The sequence below is a fragment of the Chionomys nivalis genome, chromosome 10 (genome assembly GCF_950005125.1).
Source record: "Chionomys nivalis chromosome 10, mChiNiv1.1, whole genome shotgun sequence".
Lineage (NCBI taxonomy): Eukaryota > Metazoa > Chordata > Mammalia > Rodentia > Cricetidae > Chionomys > Chionomys nivalis.
The window spans coordinates 45961581-45979476 of record NC_080095.1 but is presented as its reverse complement, the minus strand read 5'-3'; the positions used below and the strand labels follow the sequence as shown (position 1 = coordinate 45979476).

The 17896-nt window shown below is 40.0% G+C and overlaps 1 protein-coding gene across 2 annotated transcripts in view; it reads left to right on the top strand.

The window, feature by feature from the left end:
• The window catches only part of Pals1 (protein associated with LIN7 1, MAGUK p55 family member), an 83590-nt gene that overhangs the window by 22797 nt on the left and 42897 nt on the right, over nt 1–17896 (top strand). The window contains exons 2-3 of one of the 2 annotated variants that reach the window (XM_057782815.1): nt 11923–12005; nt 14941–15228. In XM_057782815.1, coding sequence (XP_057638798.1) covers nt 14964–15228 — 265 coding nt within the window. In that variant the 5' untranslated portion in view covers nt 11923–12005; nt 14941–14963. Of the gene's footprint in view, nt 1–11922; nt 12006–14710; nt 15229–17896 lie in introns of both variants that reach the window. The other variant, XM_057782814.1, reaches the window with a different exon arrangement.

Below are 17896 nucleotides of genomic sequence, written 5' to 3'. Positions count from 1 at the left end.
AATTGTGAGAAGATATTGACCTAAGACCCCACCACAGAGGCACAGGTATAGGGCAGCCTGGCTACTTAATGAGATTCTGCCTTTAAACTCCAGCACTCCTGCTTCCTCTATCTTTACCATCGCCCCAAGGCAGGAGAATTTCAAACTTCAGACCAGTGTGGGTTACATAACATTCATTCTTAAAAGAGGAAAAGAAAAGTCAAAAAGCTATTAAATATTATTAAGTATTATTGTTAAGTCAGTGCCATAATTCTAATCAGAAGACAAGAAGTTTCTGAGGTGGATGAGCTATGAGTGTTTTCCTCTCCTATAGCTCAATCCATTGCTGCTTTTAACTTTCAAAGATAGTTCGGACTGTGCCAGTCTCTGAGTAGCAGCAAAAACTTTTATGCCACTCCTCTTCATCTCTGAAGAGAGGCTTCAGTCACTCTTTGCCTCCATTATAGTGTGCTATTGTTTTAACAAGTCTCTTTCCCTCAGAGGGAAAATTTCTGAGGTCTCAGTTCTCACTCAGGTCCTTTATTTCAACGCTAAATTGAACACTATACTGGCAAAAATGAATTCTGTGTCCCAAGATATATAGTATGGATAAAGTACCACATATTCAGTCAGTGTTCTTGGGCCATCTCCAAAGTAATAGGGACTCACTAATGTCTGGAAGTTTGTGCAGTAGGTCCACCAGGAAGCTGGGACTCACCAGCCATCACCACGGTCTTCCTTCCCTTCTCAGACTGCAGCATGAAGACATAGGAGGGTCAGGAACGCAGGTTCAACAATCTCACTCTGACTTTCCTGTGGGGGCACCAGTGGCCACGATATCATCAGGACTGGCGTCGCTCTGCTGCACACACTGGACCAGACATTTCAGAAGCCATTGTACCTCATTCTCCTGTGAAAAATACACAGACCTATTCTTGACCCCATTTTAAAACAGGGTCAGGTCCTTCCCATAATCCTGTGCAAGGGTCTTTCCATTTTGCTTTAGTGAAAGTTGCTCTGGTCATCATGCCAGAATCTTTCTGTGTCATATTTCTCACTGGTATCCATATTCAAGAAATTTAGAATAAAAAGGGCATGATTTAAGGGCTTATGTGGAGACTGAGGGTATAATTCCACCATTTTTATTTTTATAAATTGTGTTTCCAAGGAGCCATGGGCAGGCTCCGCAATTCCTTGTCTTTGAGGGTTAAGAGGAATGCCTGTTTTATGCTCGATATTCGATTGGGTACAGAATTGCTTTACTAACATATCCGGATCCATTATTCATCTTTATAGTTTTAGGCATTCCCATATATGAAAACCATTTTAAGCAATGAGTTATCACGTTTCTCCAGTGTGTGTAGAGGCATTAAGAAACCTGAATGTGTATCAGTTGTTGCATGCATATATTCTTAAGTTGCCAAATTCTGCAATATGAGTAACATCCATTTGTTATAAATGATTAGGCAGCAGGCCTCGGGGATTTACTCCCTGATGAGATACAAGTAAATACTGTGAGCATATATCACATTGCTTAGCAGTCTGATGAGCAATCCTGTTAATCCAAATAGTTTTCTTCAACTTTTACTGTTTTGTTGATGTAAAGCATGTGATTGCTGAGCAAGTTCAACCTGAGATAAAGGGACTAATTGAGTAAGTTTATCAGCTAAAGCATCCCCTTCAGCTGGTGGGCCAGGAAGATCTGAATGTGTGTAGTAGGGGCTGCGGGCCTCTTCCCACAGCCCGGCTCATGGCTGTCTGGCTAGCTTATGCCCCAAATAACGACACACAAATGGTATTCTTTTAAACACTGCTTGGCCCATTTCTATTCATGTGTGTAGCACCCAAAGGAGCGCTTACCGGGAAGATTCTAGCCTACGTCCATCCTGGGTCGGAGCTTTATCGCGTCTGCCGGGGAGAGGGGAGCATGGCGTCTGCTCCAGAGAGCAGAGCTGTCGAGTCTGAGCTCACTTTGTGAGTAAACAGACAAAATGCTGGGAGAAAGAAGCCGAGTCAGTGAGTCGCCATGATTCTCCCACTCCAGACAGACACAGGTTAAGATCTTTCCTGGTAAGCCAGCTCGTGGTACTACACAGAATATTAGAAATGGGTTAGATCAATATGTAAGAGCTAGCCAATAAAAGGCTGGAGCTAATGGGCCAGGCAGTGATTAAAAGAATACAGTTTCCGTGTAATTATTTCGGGGCATAAGCTAGCCATGCGGGCGGCCGGGTGCCGGGACGCAGCCCCGCCGCTCCTATTACAACAGAGCCCCACGTTGGGCTCCAAATGTGGTGGCGCAAATAAATACAGACAGATTATATAGATATATACAGCTTTAATAAGGAAATAGACTTACAGGACCACAGGTTCCCGCAGAGCACTGAAAAAGCGGAACAAAAGAAAAGGGCTGCTGGGCTCACGCCCGGCAGATTTATCCGTAAACATTAGCCCGAGACAAACACGCCCCCAATGGGTGGGGCTATGTCCCTACAAATGTGCTCTAATATGACACACAAAGGATGGCAATTTTCTTTGATGAGTGGCATCTTGAATTTGCTGTAACAGTTTTGTAATTTGATTATTACTGGTCCCAATGCAGGCAACTGTTTCTATTACCTGAAGAGCTTAAAATATGTAGAGACTGTCAGTATATAAACCAGTCTCCAGTGCTGAAAAAGCAACTATAGAAGTTCTTTCTTGAACATTTTAGAAAACAATGGATTAAATATGTGAGGATTTTTTCAATCACTCTCAGCATTTATAGGTATTTGAAAACCTATAATTCTTAAAAAATGCTTTGGAACATCATAAGTAAAAGTATTCCACTTAGTGTTTAGCTAGGAAACATGGCTATTTTAACATACTTTTTTTTTTTTATTTTATTTTTTTTATATTCGAGACAGGGTTTCTCCGTAGCTTTTGGTTCCTGTCCTGGAACTAGCTCTTCTAGACCAGGCTGGCCTCGAACTCACAGAAATCCGCGTGCCTCTGCCTCCCGAGTTCTGGGATTAAAGGCGTGTGCCACCAACCGCCCGGCTACATACTTTTTAATGTATGAGAAGTTTATTGAATTCTATTTGCTGTGTGAATGCCTCAATTTTGATTTTGTATTAGGAAATATTAGATAATATTCCAGCATTTAACTTCGAGTTCTTCAACTTTAGCATTTTGAATTAGATAATTTTTGTGTTGTGAGGCACTGGCCTGAGCATATTAAACATTCTTGCCTGAATAGAGCAGATACATTGTTTGCTTGTTTGCTTGTTTGTTTTGAGACAATGTCTCACTATGTATTCCAGGCTGGTCTGGAACTCACAGAGACTCATCTGCCTCTGTCTCTGAGCACTGGAAATAAAGGCATGCACAGCCATGCCCAACTAATAGCTTTCTTACAGTCAAAATTGTGACTATAGGGGCTAGAGAGATGGCTCAGCGGTTAAGAGCATTGCCTGTTCTTCCAAAGGTCCTGAGTTCAATTCCCAGCAACCATGTTTGGTGCCCTCTTCTGGCTAACTGCATACAAAATAAATAAATAAACAAACAAATAAATAAATTGTGACTATATATCTTTAAATTTCCCCATAGTAGTGGGTATTGGGAGTCAGAATAATCATTGATTAGGACTGAAGAGATGGTTGGCGCTTGGGAGTACTAGCTGCTCTTCCAGAGGACCTGTGTTTGATACCCAGCACCCATGTGGCAGCTAACAACTGCCTGTAATTCCAGTTTCAGGGAATCTAATGCCCTCTTCTGGTTTCCATGGATACTGTGTGCAGGTGATGCACAGATATACATGGAGACAACACTTATATAAAAGTTTAAAGATTTTTAAGAACTGGCATCCAGAATTGCTTTGGAAGAGCTGATATGATATCTGGTAATAATTTTAAAACTTATCAGCATATATTAATTCATAAAATGATTTTTATTTTAACATTTTAAATTACATTTTTGGTTAGCTATTGGGAGCAGGTGACTATTTAAAGAGCATTAATTCTGCCAGTCCATGAACATGGGATGTTTTTTCATCTTCTAGTGTCTTTAGTTTCTTCTTTTTTACATATATTTCATTATATAGCTCTTTTAAATCCTTGAGTTTACTCCTGGGTATTTTACTGCTACTACTAGTGTGACTGGGTTTCTTTTCCTCATTTCTTTCTTGACAATGTCCTTATATAAGTGTAAGAAATCTGTTGGATTTTGTATATTGATTTTTATGTCCTGCTTCTTGTATAGGTTTTAAAGTCTTTTGGCAGAATCTTTAGTGTACAATGTGGTAGAAATATATTTAGAGCCATCTTAAAAACTGGAAATTTTATCCTAATCTCAAATCAGAATTAATTAATTCATTATTTTATTTGTATATAATGTGTGCTAGTGCCTGTGAGTGCCAGAGAGGACGTCAGATCTGTTGGATCTGTAGTTACAGGTGGTTCTGAGCTGCCTGATGTAGGTGCTAGGAACTGAGCTTAGTCCCCTGCAAGAGCAGTTTCTGCTCTTAACAAGTGAGTTAGCACTCGATTTCTTTTGAAGCTAAGCAACTCAAACAGCAAGTTGTATTTTGTTTGTATTTTAACCTTTATTTTTGTTTTATTTCTGTGGGTGTGTTTCACTTGCATGTGTTTCTGGACACTCCATGCATGCAGTGCCTATAGAAGTCAGAAGAGGGCATCTGTTCCCCTGTGACTAGAGTTGAGCTGGATGGGGTGCTGGAAATAGACCCTGTTCCTCTGCAGGAGCAGTCCGTACTTGTAACACACAGCCATCTATCAGCAGTTTTTCCAGCCCCCAAACAGCAGTTTTAAAAATATACTAACAGTAATAGCCAGTGATACTCAAATTTGATACTTAAGCTGAGGAATGATGGCAGGAAATCACTGCAAGTCTTGTTTTCCACAATGAAATTATCTTGTTTGTGCAAACAAAGTAGAAAATTATGTATGTTATCTTTAGATAGCTCCAGTTATGCCTGTTTTGAACCTAGTCACTACCATGCATTTGTTTTGTGTGTGTGCGGATGTCCACTGCAGATGTGTGGAGACCGCAGGAGAGCATCAGATGTCCTGCGTTCTATAACTCTCCCTTATTCGTTTAGGATGAGTTTTTCACTGAACTTGGTTGTTTGTTTTTCTGTCACAGGGAACCCCCTCGATGCTCCCCATCACTAGAGCTACAGGCACATGCAGCCATCTGTAGCTTTTTTTTTTTTAATATTTATTTATTTTTATGTAAACAATATTCTGTGTGTATGCCTGCAGGCCAGAAGAGGGCACCAGACCCCATTACAGATGGTTGTGAGCCACCATGTGGTTGCTGGGAATTGAACTCAGGACCTTTGGAAGAGCAGGCAATGCTCTTAACCTCTGAGCCATCTCACCAGCGCCCCATCTGTAGCTTTTATGTAGGTGTCTGAGATCTGAAGTCAGATCTGTATGCTTGTGTAACAGGTACTCTTTCTTACCTACTAAGTCATTGTCCCAGCCCAAGATGGAGGTTTTATCTCTCCTATTCTTTTTTCCTAAGTATTCACTGACTTTTGAGCAAACATAGATAGTGTGGAAAGGGAGAAAGCAGGAGAAAGAAGGTTGGAATTTTAGAACGGGGAATGAAAGATGGGATGGACAAAAGAATTAAGAGAAGAGAAAAAGTGACAACAGAACCCAGAATAATAAATGTGTGTATAGTAAATATGTGTAGGAAGAAGGACCAGAAAAAAGATTTTACTATTAGAAAAGTAACAACAAAACCCAGTACAATGAGCATGTATATATAATAGTGTGTGTATATATACATACGTATGTAGTGAAATTATGAACTTATGTACCTATTAGTAAATACTAAAAGGGAATGAGAGGCAGGTTTTAACAACAACAACAAAAATGTCTCTGCTTAAATGATTATGCAAGCAGAAGTGTCTGTTCTGCCTCTGCCAGTCTATACTTCTTTCTGTGTTTTGACTATGAGCTCCCTGGAAAAGGCAAAAGCTAAGACATACTCCATTTTTCTGTGTGTGCGGCCCACCACTGGGTCAGTAGGAGTGGGCTGGAATGACTTTCAGTTTCCTTGTGGCTGATACCAAGTAGCATCAAACTCAGGTTTACTCAGAGCAGATAAACTTGATTTATTTCCAGGGCTGAGTTAACTGCAGAGCTCTGCTGAAGCTCTGGACCTCGGGCGCCCCTTTGAAGTCCATGCAGGGCATTCCTTCTGTCCTCCGCCTCACTGCATAGCTGGCTTCTGACTGTTTCCGTTCCCAGTCTCTGAGAAGCTGGACTGTGCCGCTGCTTCTTATCTGCCATATGTTCTTTCAGTTCTCTGATAACAGTTCCATGAGAATGAATTTTTTAAACACTACTGTTTACTTTAAATTATTAAATTTATAGTTTATAATTGCATTTACTTTGGGGGCACAAAGTAACCACTCTGATTAATGAGTACAGAATGGACTGATCAAGCTAAATACACACATCACCTCAAATACTTAAACCTTCCCTCTGCCCCGTTTGTTGGCATGGGATCATCCACTATCACAACGTTGAAGGGTCTGTAATGAAAGCATTTACAGTGTATTATCTTAGCAATTTTGAAATGCACAATCCTTTACTGTTCACTGTATTCACTGTGCTGTTTGGTATATGTCCTGCTGGTCTCCTGCAATTCCCCTCCTCCTGTCCTCTTCCCTCTCTAACTGCCACCTACTCTTTGCTTCTTCCTAAATGTCTGTCTTTATTAATTTGCATCTAGGTGAGGACTTGGAGTGTTTGTCTTTAGTGCACAGCTCATGTCACTTGGCATACTGTTCTTTGATACTGTATTTATAAAAATGGCTAAAGTTTGTTTTTAAAAGATGAATGGGGTTGACAGTAGTTTCTATCCTGCCTGATCCCACAGCCGTTCAGTCCCAAAGAAACACACAGAGGTCTACATTATATAAACTGGTTGGCCTATTAACTCGGGCTTCTTCTTAACTCTTATAACTTACATTAACCCATAATTCTTGACTGTGTTAGCCACGTGACTTGGTAACTTTTATCAATGAAAGCATTCTCATCTTGCTTTCTCTGTTTCTGGCTGATGACTGCAGGCTCAGCCTTTCTTCTTCCCACAATTCTCCTGTTCTCATCGCCCCCCCCCACTTCCTGCCCGGCTACTGGCCAATCAGCGTTTTATTAAAACAATACAAGTGACAGAGTAAAAGACCATTGTCCCACAGCAGAATGGTATTGTGTGTGTGTTTCATTTTCTCTTTTCTGTTCATCTCTTTTTAATTAAAAGTGTGTCTATAATGCATGTGTGTGTACACATTTGCATGTGTGTGGGCTGATGTGAGGTGTCACCCCCTCCCCCGTTTTGTTTGAAGTAGGATCTCTCACTGACTGGCCATTGAACCCCTGTCTCTGCACCCTACCCCACCCACCCGAGCTGGAATACACCCCTGTGAAGCAGTGCCTGGCCTTTGTGTGGGTGCTGAGGATTTGTTTTTTTTTTTAATTTTTTATGATTTATTTATTTTTTATTTTATGTGCATTGGTGTGAAGGTGTCAGATCCCCTGGAACTGGATTTTCAGATAGTTGTAAGTTGCCATGTGGATGCTGGGAATTGAACCTGGGGCCTCTGGAAGAGCAGTCAGTGCTCTTAACGGCTAAGCCATCTCTCCAGCCTGGTGCTGAGGATTTGAACCAGTCCTCATGCTTCCCTGCTAAGCACTTTACCCGTTGCATCGTCTCTAGCCCTTAGGTGTGTTTTCTTGCATTTTTCTTGGTGTAGAATTAGGCTCCTTACCCATTTTGGATACTCTCCTCTCTTGATGTGTGGTGTGCAGATGTTGTCTCCATCAGGAGGGGCCCGCTGACAGTTGTTTCCTTTGCTGTACCCACCGTTGTAGCTTGATAGTTTTTGTTTTTGCTGCCTGTGCTTTTAGATGAGTCCCTCAAAAAAAAAAAAAGAAAAGAAAAGAAAGAAAAAACCTGTGACTAAGTGTATAATCCCCCGCCTTCCAACCTGTGTTTAATTCTAATAACTTTGAGTTTCTGATCTTAATGTTTAGGTCTTTAACCCATTTTTGGTTTGATTTTTGTAAATTATAAACATAGTGGTATTTTTCCTATCTACTTGTATCTACTGTATTTTATTTCTATGTCAAGGCAGTCATATGACTCAGAATCATAGGAGGAAAAAAGAAACTTGTAAGCTTACGTCTTTGAGTTCAGATGCATTTTATATGTAATTTCGTCCAGGAATGTAAAAACCGCTAAATCTTTGAAAGTTTATATCAGAAGATAAATAGATCTTCTAAACTGATTACTTCATCTTATTCCTATCCAACTGAGTGTCAAGAATCTTACTATTTTCTGTCCTCAAAGGCTGAAGATTTTTATGGCTTTAAGATGTATGTTACCCTTGGGCCTCTTTGAGATCTTTATTGGATTTTTACTTTGAACTTTTTTGTTTTTTTGAGACTGAGTCTCAATTTGTTGCTGAGGCTTGCTGGTAATTCTCGCGTAGTCCAGGCTGGTCTGACTCAGGGATCCTCTTGCCTTAACTCTCGGAGTTTACAGGCATGAGCCTCGGTGCCCAGCACTTTTTTTTTTTTTTTTTTTGGACTCTTGATCCTCTTGTGTCATATTCCAAGCACTAGAGTTATAACGTGCACCATGGTGCCCAGCTAAATATTTTTTATGGAATTTTGCTTCCACTCCTTATAAGTTCATCTGGCATTGTGTGTCTAGTATAGTTTTAACGATGTGCAAATAGCAATAACTCCTTTGAAATGCAATTATGTGGATGACAGTAAAGGTACTCTTATCTGAAACCTAAACTGTAGGATTTTAAAAATTACCTTGCAAGACTTGCCAGTGTATTCTACTAAAAAGGAAACACGTTTTATTTGTACTTGGCCTTTTATTATAATAGTGTGCTTTTGAGCTAATTGAATTTAGCTTACTCCAGATGTTTAAAAGTATTTCTTTCCAAAAGCTTCCTGTGTTGGAGAGGACTCAGTGGTTGAGCTTGTATTCCTCTTCCCAGTGCCATATCAGGTGGCTCACAGCTGCCTCTAACTCCAGGGATCTGAGGCCTCTGGTCTCCAGAAACTAGCACAAGTGTGCACATACCCAAAAAAGATACAAATCACATCATTAAACATAATAAAAATATAGATCTCTAAGACAACATGAACAGTTCCTTTAACTCTGAAATGTATAAACTAGTTTTCCAGCAGGAATAGTAATGCAAGCCTGTAGTTCCCGCACTTAGGATAAGGGAGTAAGAGGATCAGGAGTGGCGAGTCTGCCTCAGTCACGTGTCGGAGTCTAGGCCAGTTCCGCTACATTTAACCCTGTCTCAAAGCAAACAAAAAAAGGACTTTTTTCCACCTGAATATTGGATTGATTTTGTTTAAAGTTGTGCCCTTTTTTTTTTAATTGAGTAATAATTTCTGGGTTGGTAACTTGTATGACTAACCCAATTGTATTTTAATTTTGGCTTGTATTTACTTTGTTTTGGGTGCAGCTAGTTCCTTCTGTGATTTAGGGGGTCATTTATTTATTGTTCATTAGAAATTTGTGAAGCTGAAAGTTAGGCATCAAGTTAAATATTTGTTGAATAAGTTGAGTCGTATGTTTAGGAGTGAATCCAGGGCTTGTGCTTGATAAATACTTGATCTACCATATTGAGCTACGTCCTCAGAAAATTAATAGGGTCTTTATATGATGTGAATATAGTCTTGTTTTCGGAATTTGAAGTGGTCTTTTAAAAACTGTTTCAGCCCAGCGTTTGTCACACACCTATAAACCCAGCACTTGAGAGGTTAGAGTAAGATCAGGGGTTTAAGGTCATCAACTACTACTAGTGAGTTGGGCCAGTCTGTCTGTCTGTCTGTCTGTCTGTCTGTCTGTCTCTCTCACTCACACACACACACACACCCACAGTCACACACACAAACACACTCATTCCTTTGAGGCATAATTTACACATAACAATGCATCCCCTATTTATTTATTTACTTATTTATTTATCTATTTATTTAGCGTGTGTATGTGGGAGTAGGCTGCCATTTGAACACAGGGTCTCATGCATACTTAATAAGAATTCCAGACTGGGTTGTATACCCGGTTCTAGAAGATGTCATTTTAAATGTACAATCAGGTTATGTTTTCCTTTAAAATTGATGAATATGCAAAACTTACATTAAAATTTGATTTTAAGAGTTCAGTTTAGAATTTTAAAAATAGTTTATACAGGGCTGGAGAGAAAGCTCTGCAGGTAAAGGTGCTTGCTGCCAAGCCCTATAAATCTGAGTTCCATCCTTGGCACCCCATGGTAGAAGGAGAGAACTGAATCCCATGAACTATCAAGTAAAGAGTCTCAGTTTCTCCACACCTTCCTTCAATGCTTATTATAGCTAGTCTTTTTAATTTTAATGTTTATATTGTTTTAGTTTGGTTTCTGTTGCTGTGATTAAACAGTCACCAAAAACAAAAGTCAGCTTTAGGGGAAGCAAAGGTTCATTTTATCTTGTACTTTACAGCCCATCAATGAGGCAAGAACCCAGAGGCAGGAACTGAATTTAGGAGGAACACTGCTTGCTAGTTTGCTTTTTCAATTTTACACAGATTTACTACCTTCCTTATAAAGGCCAAGCCCAACTCCCAAAGGTGGAACTGCCCTGGGCCCTCCCTCATCGTTAGCAATTGAACAAATGTCCCCACTGGCATGCCCTGAGGCCGGTCCTATTGAATCAGTTCCTCAGCTGAGGCTGCCCCTTTCCAGGTGTGTCAGGTATGCAACCAAGATACTCCATCACAGTGTTTTTAATGTTATTTCATTGTGCTTTACTATTTTATGTCATTCACATGCCAACAGTTCACCCATTTCACACGTACAATTCGTTAACATATGACAGTTTGGTTAGAAGTATCACCCTAACACCCCTTTATACAGAGTGTCTGAAATGTTTAGTTGGGGGCTTCACCCCACTCCCCTGGCATCCATCTTAAAATGTTGGGCCGAAAACTCCATTCTAAGCCCCTTCTCCTGGGAATGGTTGCAGTCCAGACTCCACCTCCAAGAAAGCCCGCCAAACGGTGACCCCTCCCCAGGGAAGGTCATGACCACTCCCACAGGCTATTTAAACTGCCCCCCAGAGAATGAACACTCCGTCTCCCGGTTTTCCCTGATCTTTTCCACTCTACTTGTTTTCCCGGGGAGGGGACAGACAGGACTCTTTTCTAATTCGGTCTGATCTGGTTTGGTTTGGATTATTGCAGAGAGGTGGCAAAGGAAAAATACTTACCAATGACCACCACCCCCAATGGTTTTTATCATTCCTTGAAGAAACCTATACGCCTCAGTCACAGTTCTCTTACCCACCTTCCCACCTGAATCCTAAGCAGTTTGTTTACTTTCTGTCTTATAGTCTTACCAGTTCTAGACAATAAATGGAATTGTTCAGTATGTAAGCGTTTATAACCAGCTTTTGGTGTGTGTGTGTGCGTTGTATATATTATATATGTACTTGTGTGGGTATTGTGTTCCTTAATCTCTTCCCCACCCCTTCTTTTTTTTTTTAAAGCAGTGTCTTTTCACTGAATCTGGAGCTCATTAATTGGCTGGCCAATGAGCTCCAAGGACCACTTGTCTTAGTACTCCGCACACACTGGCCTTACAGACCTTTACCACCAGGATCAGCATTTTACATTTATGCTAATATATGACAACATTGGTGACTGGGATGACAGTGGTGATGTGTGTGTGTGTGTGTGTGTGTGTGTGTGTATATAAAACTATGACCTTGCAAAAAAATATCCTAAGCATCTGCAAATTCAGCTGTTACCATGCTTAACTACTCCTTGTTTCACTCCCCACAAAACACTGTAACACTTGGTTAGTTTCATACTTCAGCGCTTAGTTACTTTTTTTTTTTTTTTTCTGTTTTGCAGAATAAGAAAGCTAACCTGAATTTTGGGGAAAGAACAGAGTGAAGAAATAAGGATAGAAGACAAGGTTTACCGGTTTGCATAATGTAAGTTCTTTTCACTATTTTTGGCCTAAGTCCTGCATTAGCTGACAAAGCTGTTTCTATGGAAACAGAGTCCAGCCTCTTAAAATGTCAGAGGAATGCTGATCACTTAAAACGAGACTTTCCAGCTGCTGGTCAAAGGGCATTACATGCTAGAAAGAGAAGGAAAGATGGAGCGGGGAGGGGTAAGACTCTAGGTGGGTAGTGAACGTATATGAAGTCTTTCTTTCCCATCTCTCTCTCGACCAAAAATTTAAGATTATATAAGAAAATTTATATATAAGTTTTCCTGATAGCCTGCTTTGTTTCCCAGCTTTGGTACAAATGGTTGTTTCTTGGTATTGAGTTGAGGTTTCCTCCCTCTCTATCATTTGGTCTTGTGAGTTCCATTTATCTACAACAGATCTTACTTTTGTATGGATGGTTGTGCTCAAAATGCAGCACAAAGAACTGTGTCCTTCTATTTTCCTTGTTTCTTGTCCCTCTGTTTTAGGTGTCTGCATCCTCTTCACACTTACTGATACTCTAAGTTTATTTTAACAGATATTTCTTGGACATTTCCTTTGTCACTTATGTGATGTTAGGTCCTAGAGATGTAAAAATAAGACATAGCCTGTCCTCTAATACATTTGGAATCTGCTGAGGAGAACCAGAGAAAAATAAGCATTTAATTTTTTTCTCGCTCTAAGCTGAACAGTTAGGAGAGATAACCAAAATAAAATGTTAAGTGGATTAATGATAGTTGTAGAAATCTGAGAATAAAGACTAGATCCATAATTACAAATTTAAAAATTAAGAGTTATTTTTTGGAAATATGTATTTTTAAAATTAACCATAACACTATAGTAACTCCTACGCAAATTTCTGCTTACTTATAATGAAAACATTAAATAAGCTGCCTCCAGTTTAATTTATATCTTTTATAATGAACACAGAAAGCTTAAGGCTCACCTAATATAAATCTAGTAGCTCTAATTTTCTTGGAACTAATGGTAAATATGGTGCTTCTATATAGATCATGTGCTTATAAATAAGAGCTTAAAGTTTGGAGGATAACCTGTCATTATAAAAATTCAGTTTTAGCGGCTCATGTAATTTGTATCTGTTTTCCTGGTGGTTGGCCTTAGTGGCTCTCCTAGAGCCTGTGTTCATCTGTGTTAAGCAGTTTGTCTTACTGTAACGGCATCTGGAAGAAGACTGACTGGTACTAGGAATACTGTCTAAAAACCTGGATTTTACTCAGTCAGCATTGTACTCTAAGCATATTTACTGAATGATGCTCAACTCAAGGAGGAGGTAGGCTCAGTATTGTAAATATTTTTAAAGCCTGTGCAGAAAAAGCTAATTAAATTTAATGTGTGAGTCTGCACACATAAACAGCCTGTATACTTATGCCTAAATGACTTGATGAAAAGCTAGTGACATTGAATAAAATGTTTTCTATTTAATTTATTTTGGAGGACTCTTAAGTTAGAATCAAATTAATACTAATAGTACATATATTTGTTTTGTAATTTGTATACATTATCTTTTTTAAAGCTAAAAAAGTTCTGTGAGTAAATTTTCTAAGTGACGCTGTGGTTCAGCGGGAGCCAAGCTGGGAAATACAGTAGAGCCCAAGTGAAAGCTCGGTGCTCTTGTCTGTGTGCTCCTTCTGCTGGAAGTCTTTGTGTTTTTAATGCTACAGAAACTACTGTTTTCTTTAAATGAGTCCTTACAAGTTAATCTTAATTTTCCTTATAAAATTTCAGCAGTTATAAAGACTAACGTTCTACATAGTCTTTTCTAACTATGTAGTTTTGTCCTTAGATAATTTCACTGATAAACCTTGTTTTTGGGCATCATCTTCATTGCAAAACCCCCTATAAAATTTTACCTAAAAATACTTTCTGTATTTCAAGTTAGCCATTAACATGGCTGTGCCATGCTCCAAGTTGTAGTCAGTTGTTCACACAGCCGGCTAATCCTGTGTGCCTTAATTAAGCATAAAGTTGAGATGTTTAAAGTGATTGTTGAAGTATCTTTAGCCCCAGAGCACCTATTCGCTACAAAGTTAATAGTCAAACCATTGCCGGGCGGTGGTGGCGCACGCCTTTAATCCCAGCACTTGGGAGGCAGAGGCAGGTGGATGTCTGTGAGTTCGAGACCAGCCTGGTCTATAAGAGCTAGTTCCAGGACAGGCTCCAAAAACCACAGAGAAACCCTGTCTCAAAAAAGGAAAAAAAAAAAAAAAAATAGTCAAACCATTTTACTTTCTCACTCTGCTAAATGTTACAGTGAACCACTTTTCTTAACCTGTAAATTGAATAGTATGCTTCATATTCTTGAGAGACAACTTTTTAAAGAAATACCTTGATGTTCTCAACATTATCTGTAAAATGAAGGGAATGGTCTTAATCTGCACTGTAAACTATATTAAGAACTTAGTAGGGGCTGGAGAGATGGCTCAGTGGTTAAGAGCACTGACTGCTCTTCCAGAGGACCTAGGTTCGATTCCCAGCACCCACATGACAGCTCACAACTGTCTATAACTCCAGTTCCAGAGGATCTAACACCGTCACACCAATGTACATAAAATAAAGTTAAATAAATTTAAAAAAAAGAACTTAGTAGATATTTTCTGTATTGTATAGAAATGGGAAATTGGCTATGTAAATTTTGTTTTTATATTGTAATTCTTATACTTTTCCCTCCATCTTTCCCCTTAGATTTCCCTCATGGATACATTTTCATAGCATTATTATGTGATATAAGAAGTTTTTTTCTTTGAAGTAACATGGATTTTATACTACAGAATTAAGAGAATTGGCTGTATAGGAAAATTGATATATAAAAAGTGGTGCATGTTTATAGATAACCATGACAACATCGTATATGAATGGGCATGTAACAGAGGAATCAGCCACCGGAATAAAAAATCTTGATCTTACATCACCAGAGGAACATCAGAAGCACCGAGAGATGGCTGTTGACTGCCCTGGAGATCTGGGCACCAGGATGATGCCAGTGCGAAGAAGTGCACAGTTGGAGCGTATTCGACAGCAACAGGAGGATATGAGACGTAGGCGTGAGGAAGAAGGGAAAAAGCAAGAACTTGATCTAAATTCTTCCATGAGACTTAAGAAACTAGCTCAAATTCCTCCAAAGACTGGAATAGATAACCCTATATTTGACACAGAAGAAGGAATTGTTTTAGAAAGTCCTCACTATGCTGTGAAAATATTAGGTAAGTAAAAACAGCACAGTATGTTTTGCTTTGGTTTATGCATACTCTGACAAAAATATGTATGGGATGGACCAGATTTAAGAGAATATAAGTAATGCCAGTACTAAGATCAGTTCTTTATACTTAGAACAAAAGCACTGGTTTAAATATTGTTATAGTTTGCTTTCCTTTGCCATGATAAACATCACAGCTGAAAGCAACTTATGGAGAAAATGATGTGCTTTGCATGCCCCAGTCTCAGTCATTGAGGAAGTCAGGGCTGCCTCCCGGTTTGCCTGTGACTTGCTTGCTTGCTCAGATTGCTTTTTCTGACTGCCCAGGGGTGGCTGGTCTTTCACAGACTTTTCCTGGGGAGACGCAATACATGTCTCTTCATCCCAGAGAAGGAGCCAGGACAGACCAAAGTAACAGTTCCACCAATGTCCAGTTTGCTAAGCCAATGCATTTTTTTTTGGGGGGGAGGGTACTGATAAGACTGTGGGTTACTTACAAGGAGTAAGGATAATGTAAAAGCAGCTCAGCACCAGGAAGGCTACCTCAGTGTGTGTAGCCGCTGCCCAAAACTGCAGCTTCACTCTCTCTGTGCAGCTGATAGACAGCTTGATGGTCTGAATTTCTTTTTCAACCATTTTAGCTGGCCAGAGTCTCCCCTCTGCCCTCAATTATTTACTTTTTTCCCACTGCTGGGTAGGGCCCCTGAAGAATCAGATTCTAAGTTCCTGTTCTCCATGACATGTGTCCTTTTGTTTACTTCCTGAGGCTCATGATCCTCCCCCTCCTTTCTAGAACAAACGTTTAAATTTGAAGGAAGTATTATAATTCTTACAAACATGCCATATGGTGGTACTGCCCACCGTGGCCTGGGCCCCCTCCCATCAGCCATGCCTATAGGCCAATGTGATAGAGACAGTTCCTCAACTTAGATTCTTCACAGATAAGTCTAGGTTTATGTCAGATTAATGAAAACCAGCACAACTGGCCCTTTGCCAACATGATATACAAATAAATTACTATTAAACCTTAACCGTTCTTTTCTTACTTGTCCCTAATGTATCATGTTAATATTAATATCACAGTATGAGACAATCTAACTTTTAAAAGTTCCACGGTCTTTTAAAAATTCCTGCAATTTAAAAGGCCAAATTCTTTTTCTTTTTTTTTTTTTTCTTCGAGACAGTGTTTCTCTGTAGCTTTGGAGCCTGTCCTGGAACTAGCTCTTGTAGACCAGGTTGGCCCTGAACTTACAGAGATCTGCCTGCCTCTACTTCCCAAGTGCTGGGATTAAAGGTGTGCACTAATCACCACCCGAAAAACCCAAATTCTTAAAAATCCAAAAATCTCTTAACTGTGTGCTCCTCTAAAACAAAACAAGAGGCTAGAGAGATGGCTCAGTTGCTAGGAGTACATATTGCTCTTCCTGAGTTCAATTCCCAGCATCCACATCAGGTGGCTTACAACTGCATATAACCCCCAGCTCCGTGGGATCGCATACCACTGACCTCTTTGAGTACTTACATTCATGTACACATCCATACACATGATTCAAATAGTAAAAATAAACCTTAAAAAATAAAAACAAGTTATATACTTTCTTATTTCAAAAGGGGAAGATCGTTGAACAGTTAAATCTAATCAAAGCAATATCACAAATCCAGTAGGGTAAATGGCTCAGAGTCCAATGTCTGGGACTCAGTTATGATCTTCTAAGTACCAGAGGGCTTGGGCAGCTCAGCTTCTTAGCTCTGCCACCGGGAAAACGCACAGCTTGTGTCATAGGCTCAAGTTGGTTACACTCCACTCATGCTACTGTTCTTGGAGGTTATCCAGCGGTATTGTCGTCTCCCAATATTCAGTGGACGCTCCATCTTCACCAATGGTCTCTCAAGTCCCCTCAGGGATTCCCATCCTGCCCGGGGTGCCAGGCCTTAGCCTGTCTTCCTGACCTCTTCAGTCCTGAAATTTTGTTGCCATCAAAAATCCCTTACCATATGGGAGACTTTCACATTGCTAGTTTCATCTGCAGTCTTGAGATGCAGTCTTAGCTGGGACCACAGCTTCAGTGTGTTCGCACAGAGGAAATATTTCAAAAAATTTCACCTCAGTGTTGCTGGTCTCTTGTTAATCACAGTTGATTTTCAGAGTCTGCTAACTGGTATCAGTTGTCCTATTGAAGCAAACATTTCACTTCAGGTTATGCTTGTCTTTTAGAAATCACTGCTGATCCTTCAACCTGAGCAACCAGAAACCACAGATTGTTAATTTGAAAATATAATAGAAAGAGCTCTAATAAAATCTTTGAGAGCCTCTCAGACTTCCCTTTCCTTGCTAGGCCCCCACTATTATGGTCAGGTCTGTCATGGCAGTACTGCACTCCTGCTACTGCTCACTGTCCTAACTTGTTTTCTGTTGCTATGATAAACACAACCACTGAGTGTGACTGGGGTAGAAGCGGATTTATTTGGCTTACGTGTGCCAGTCATAGTTCATCCTTGAGGGAAGGAACCATGGTGGAAAGCTACTCGTTGGCATGATCCATGTGGCTTGCTCAACTTACTTTTTTATACAGCCCAGGACCACCTGTCTAGAAGTGGCACTGCCCACAATGGTCTGCGCTCTCCCACACCAGTCGGTATTCAAGACATGCCCACGGGCCAGTCTGATTAGTTCC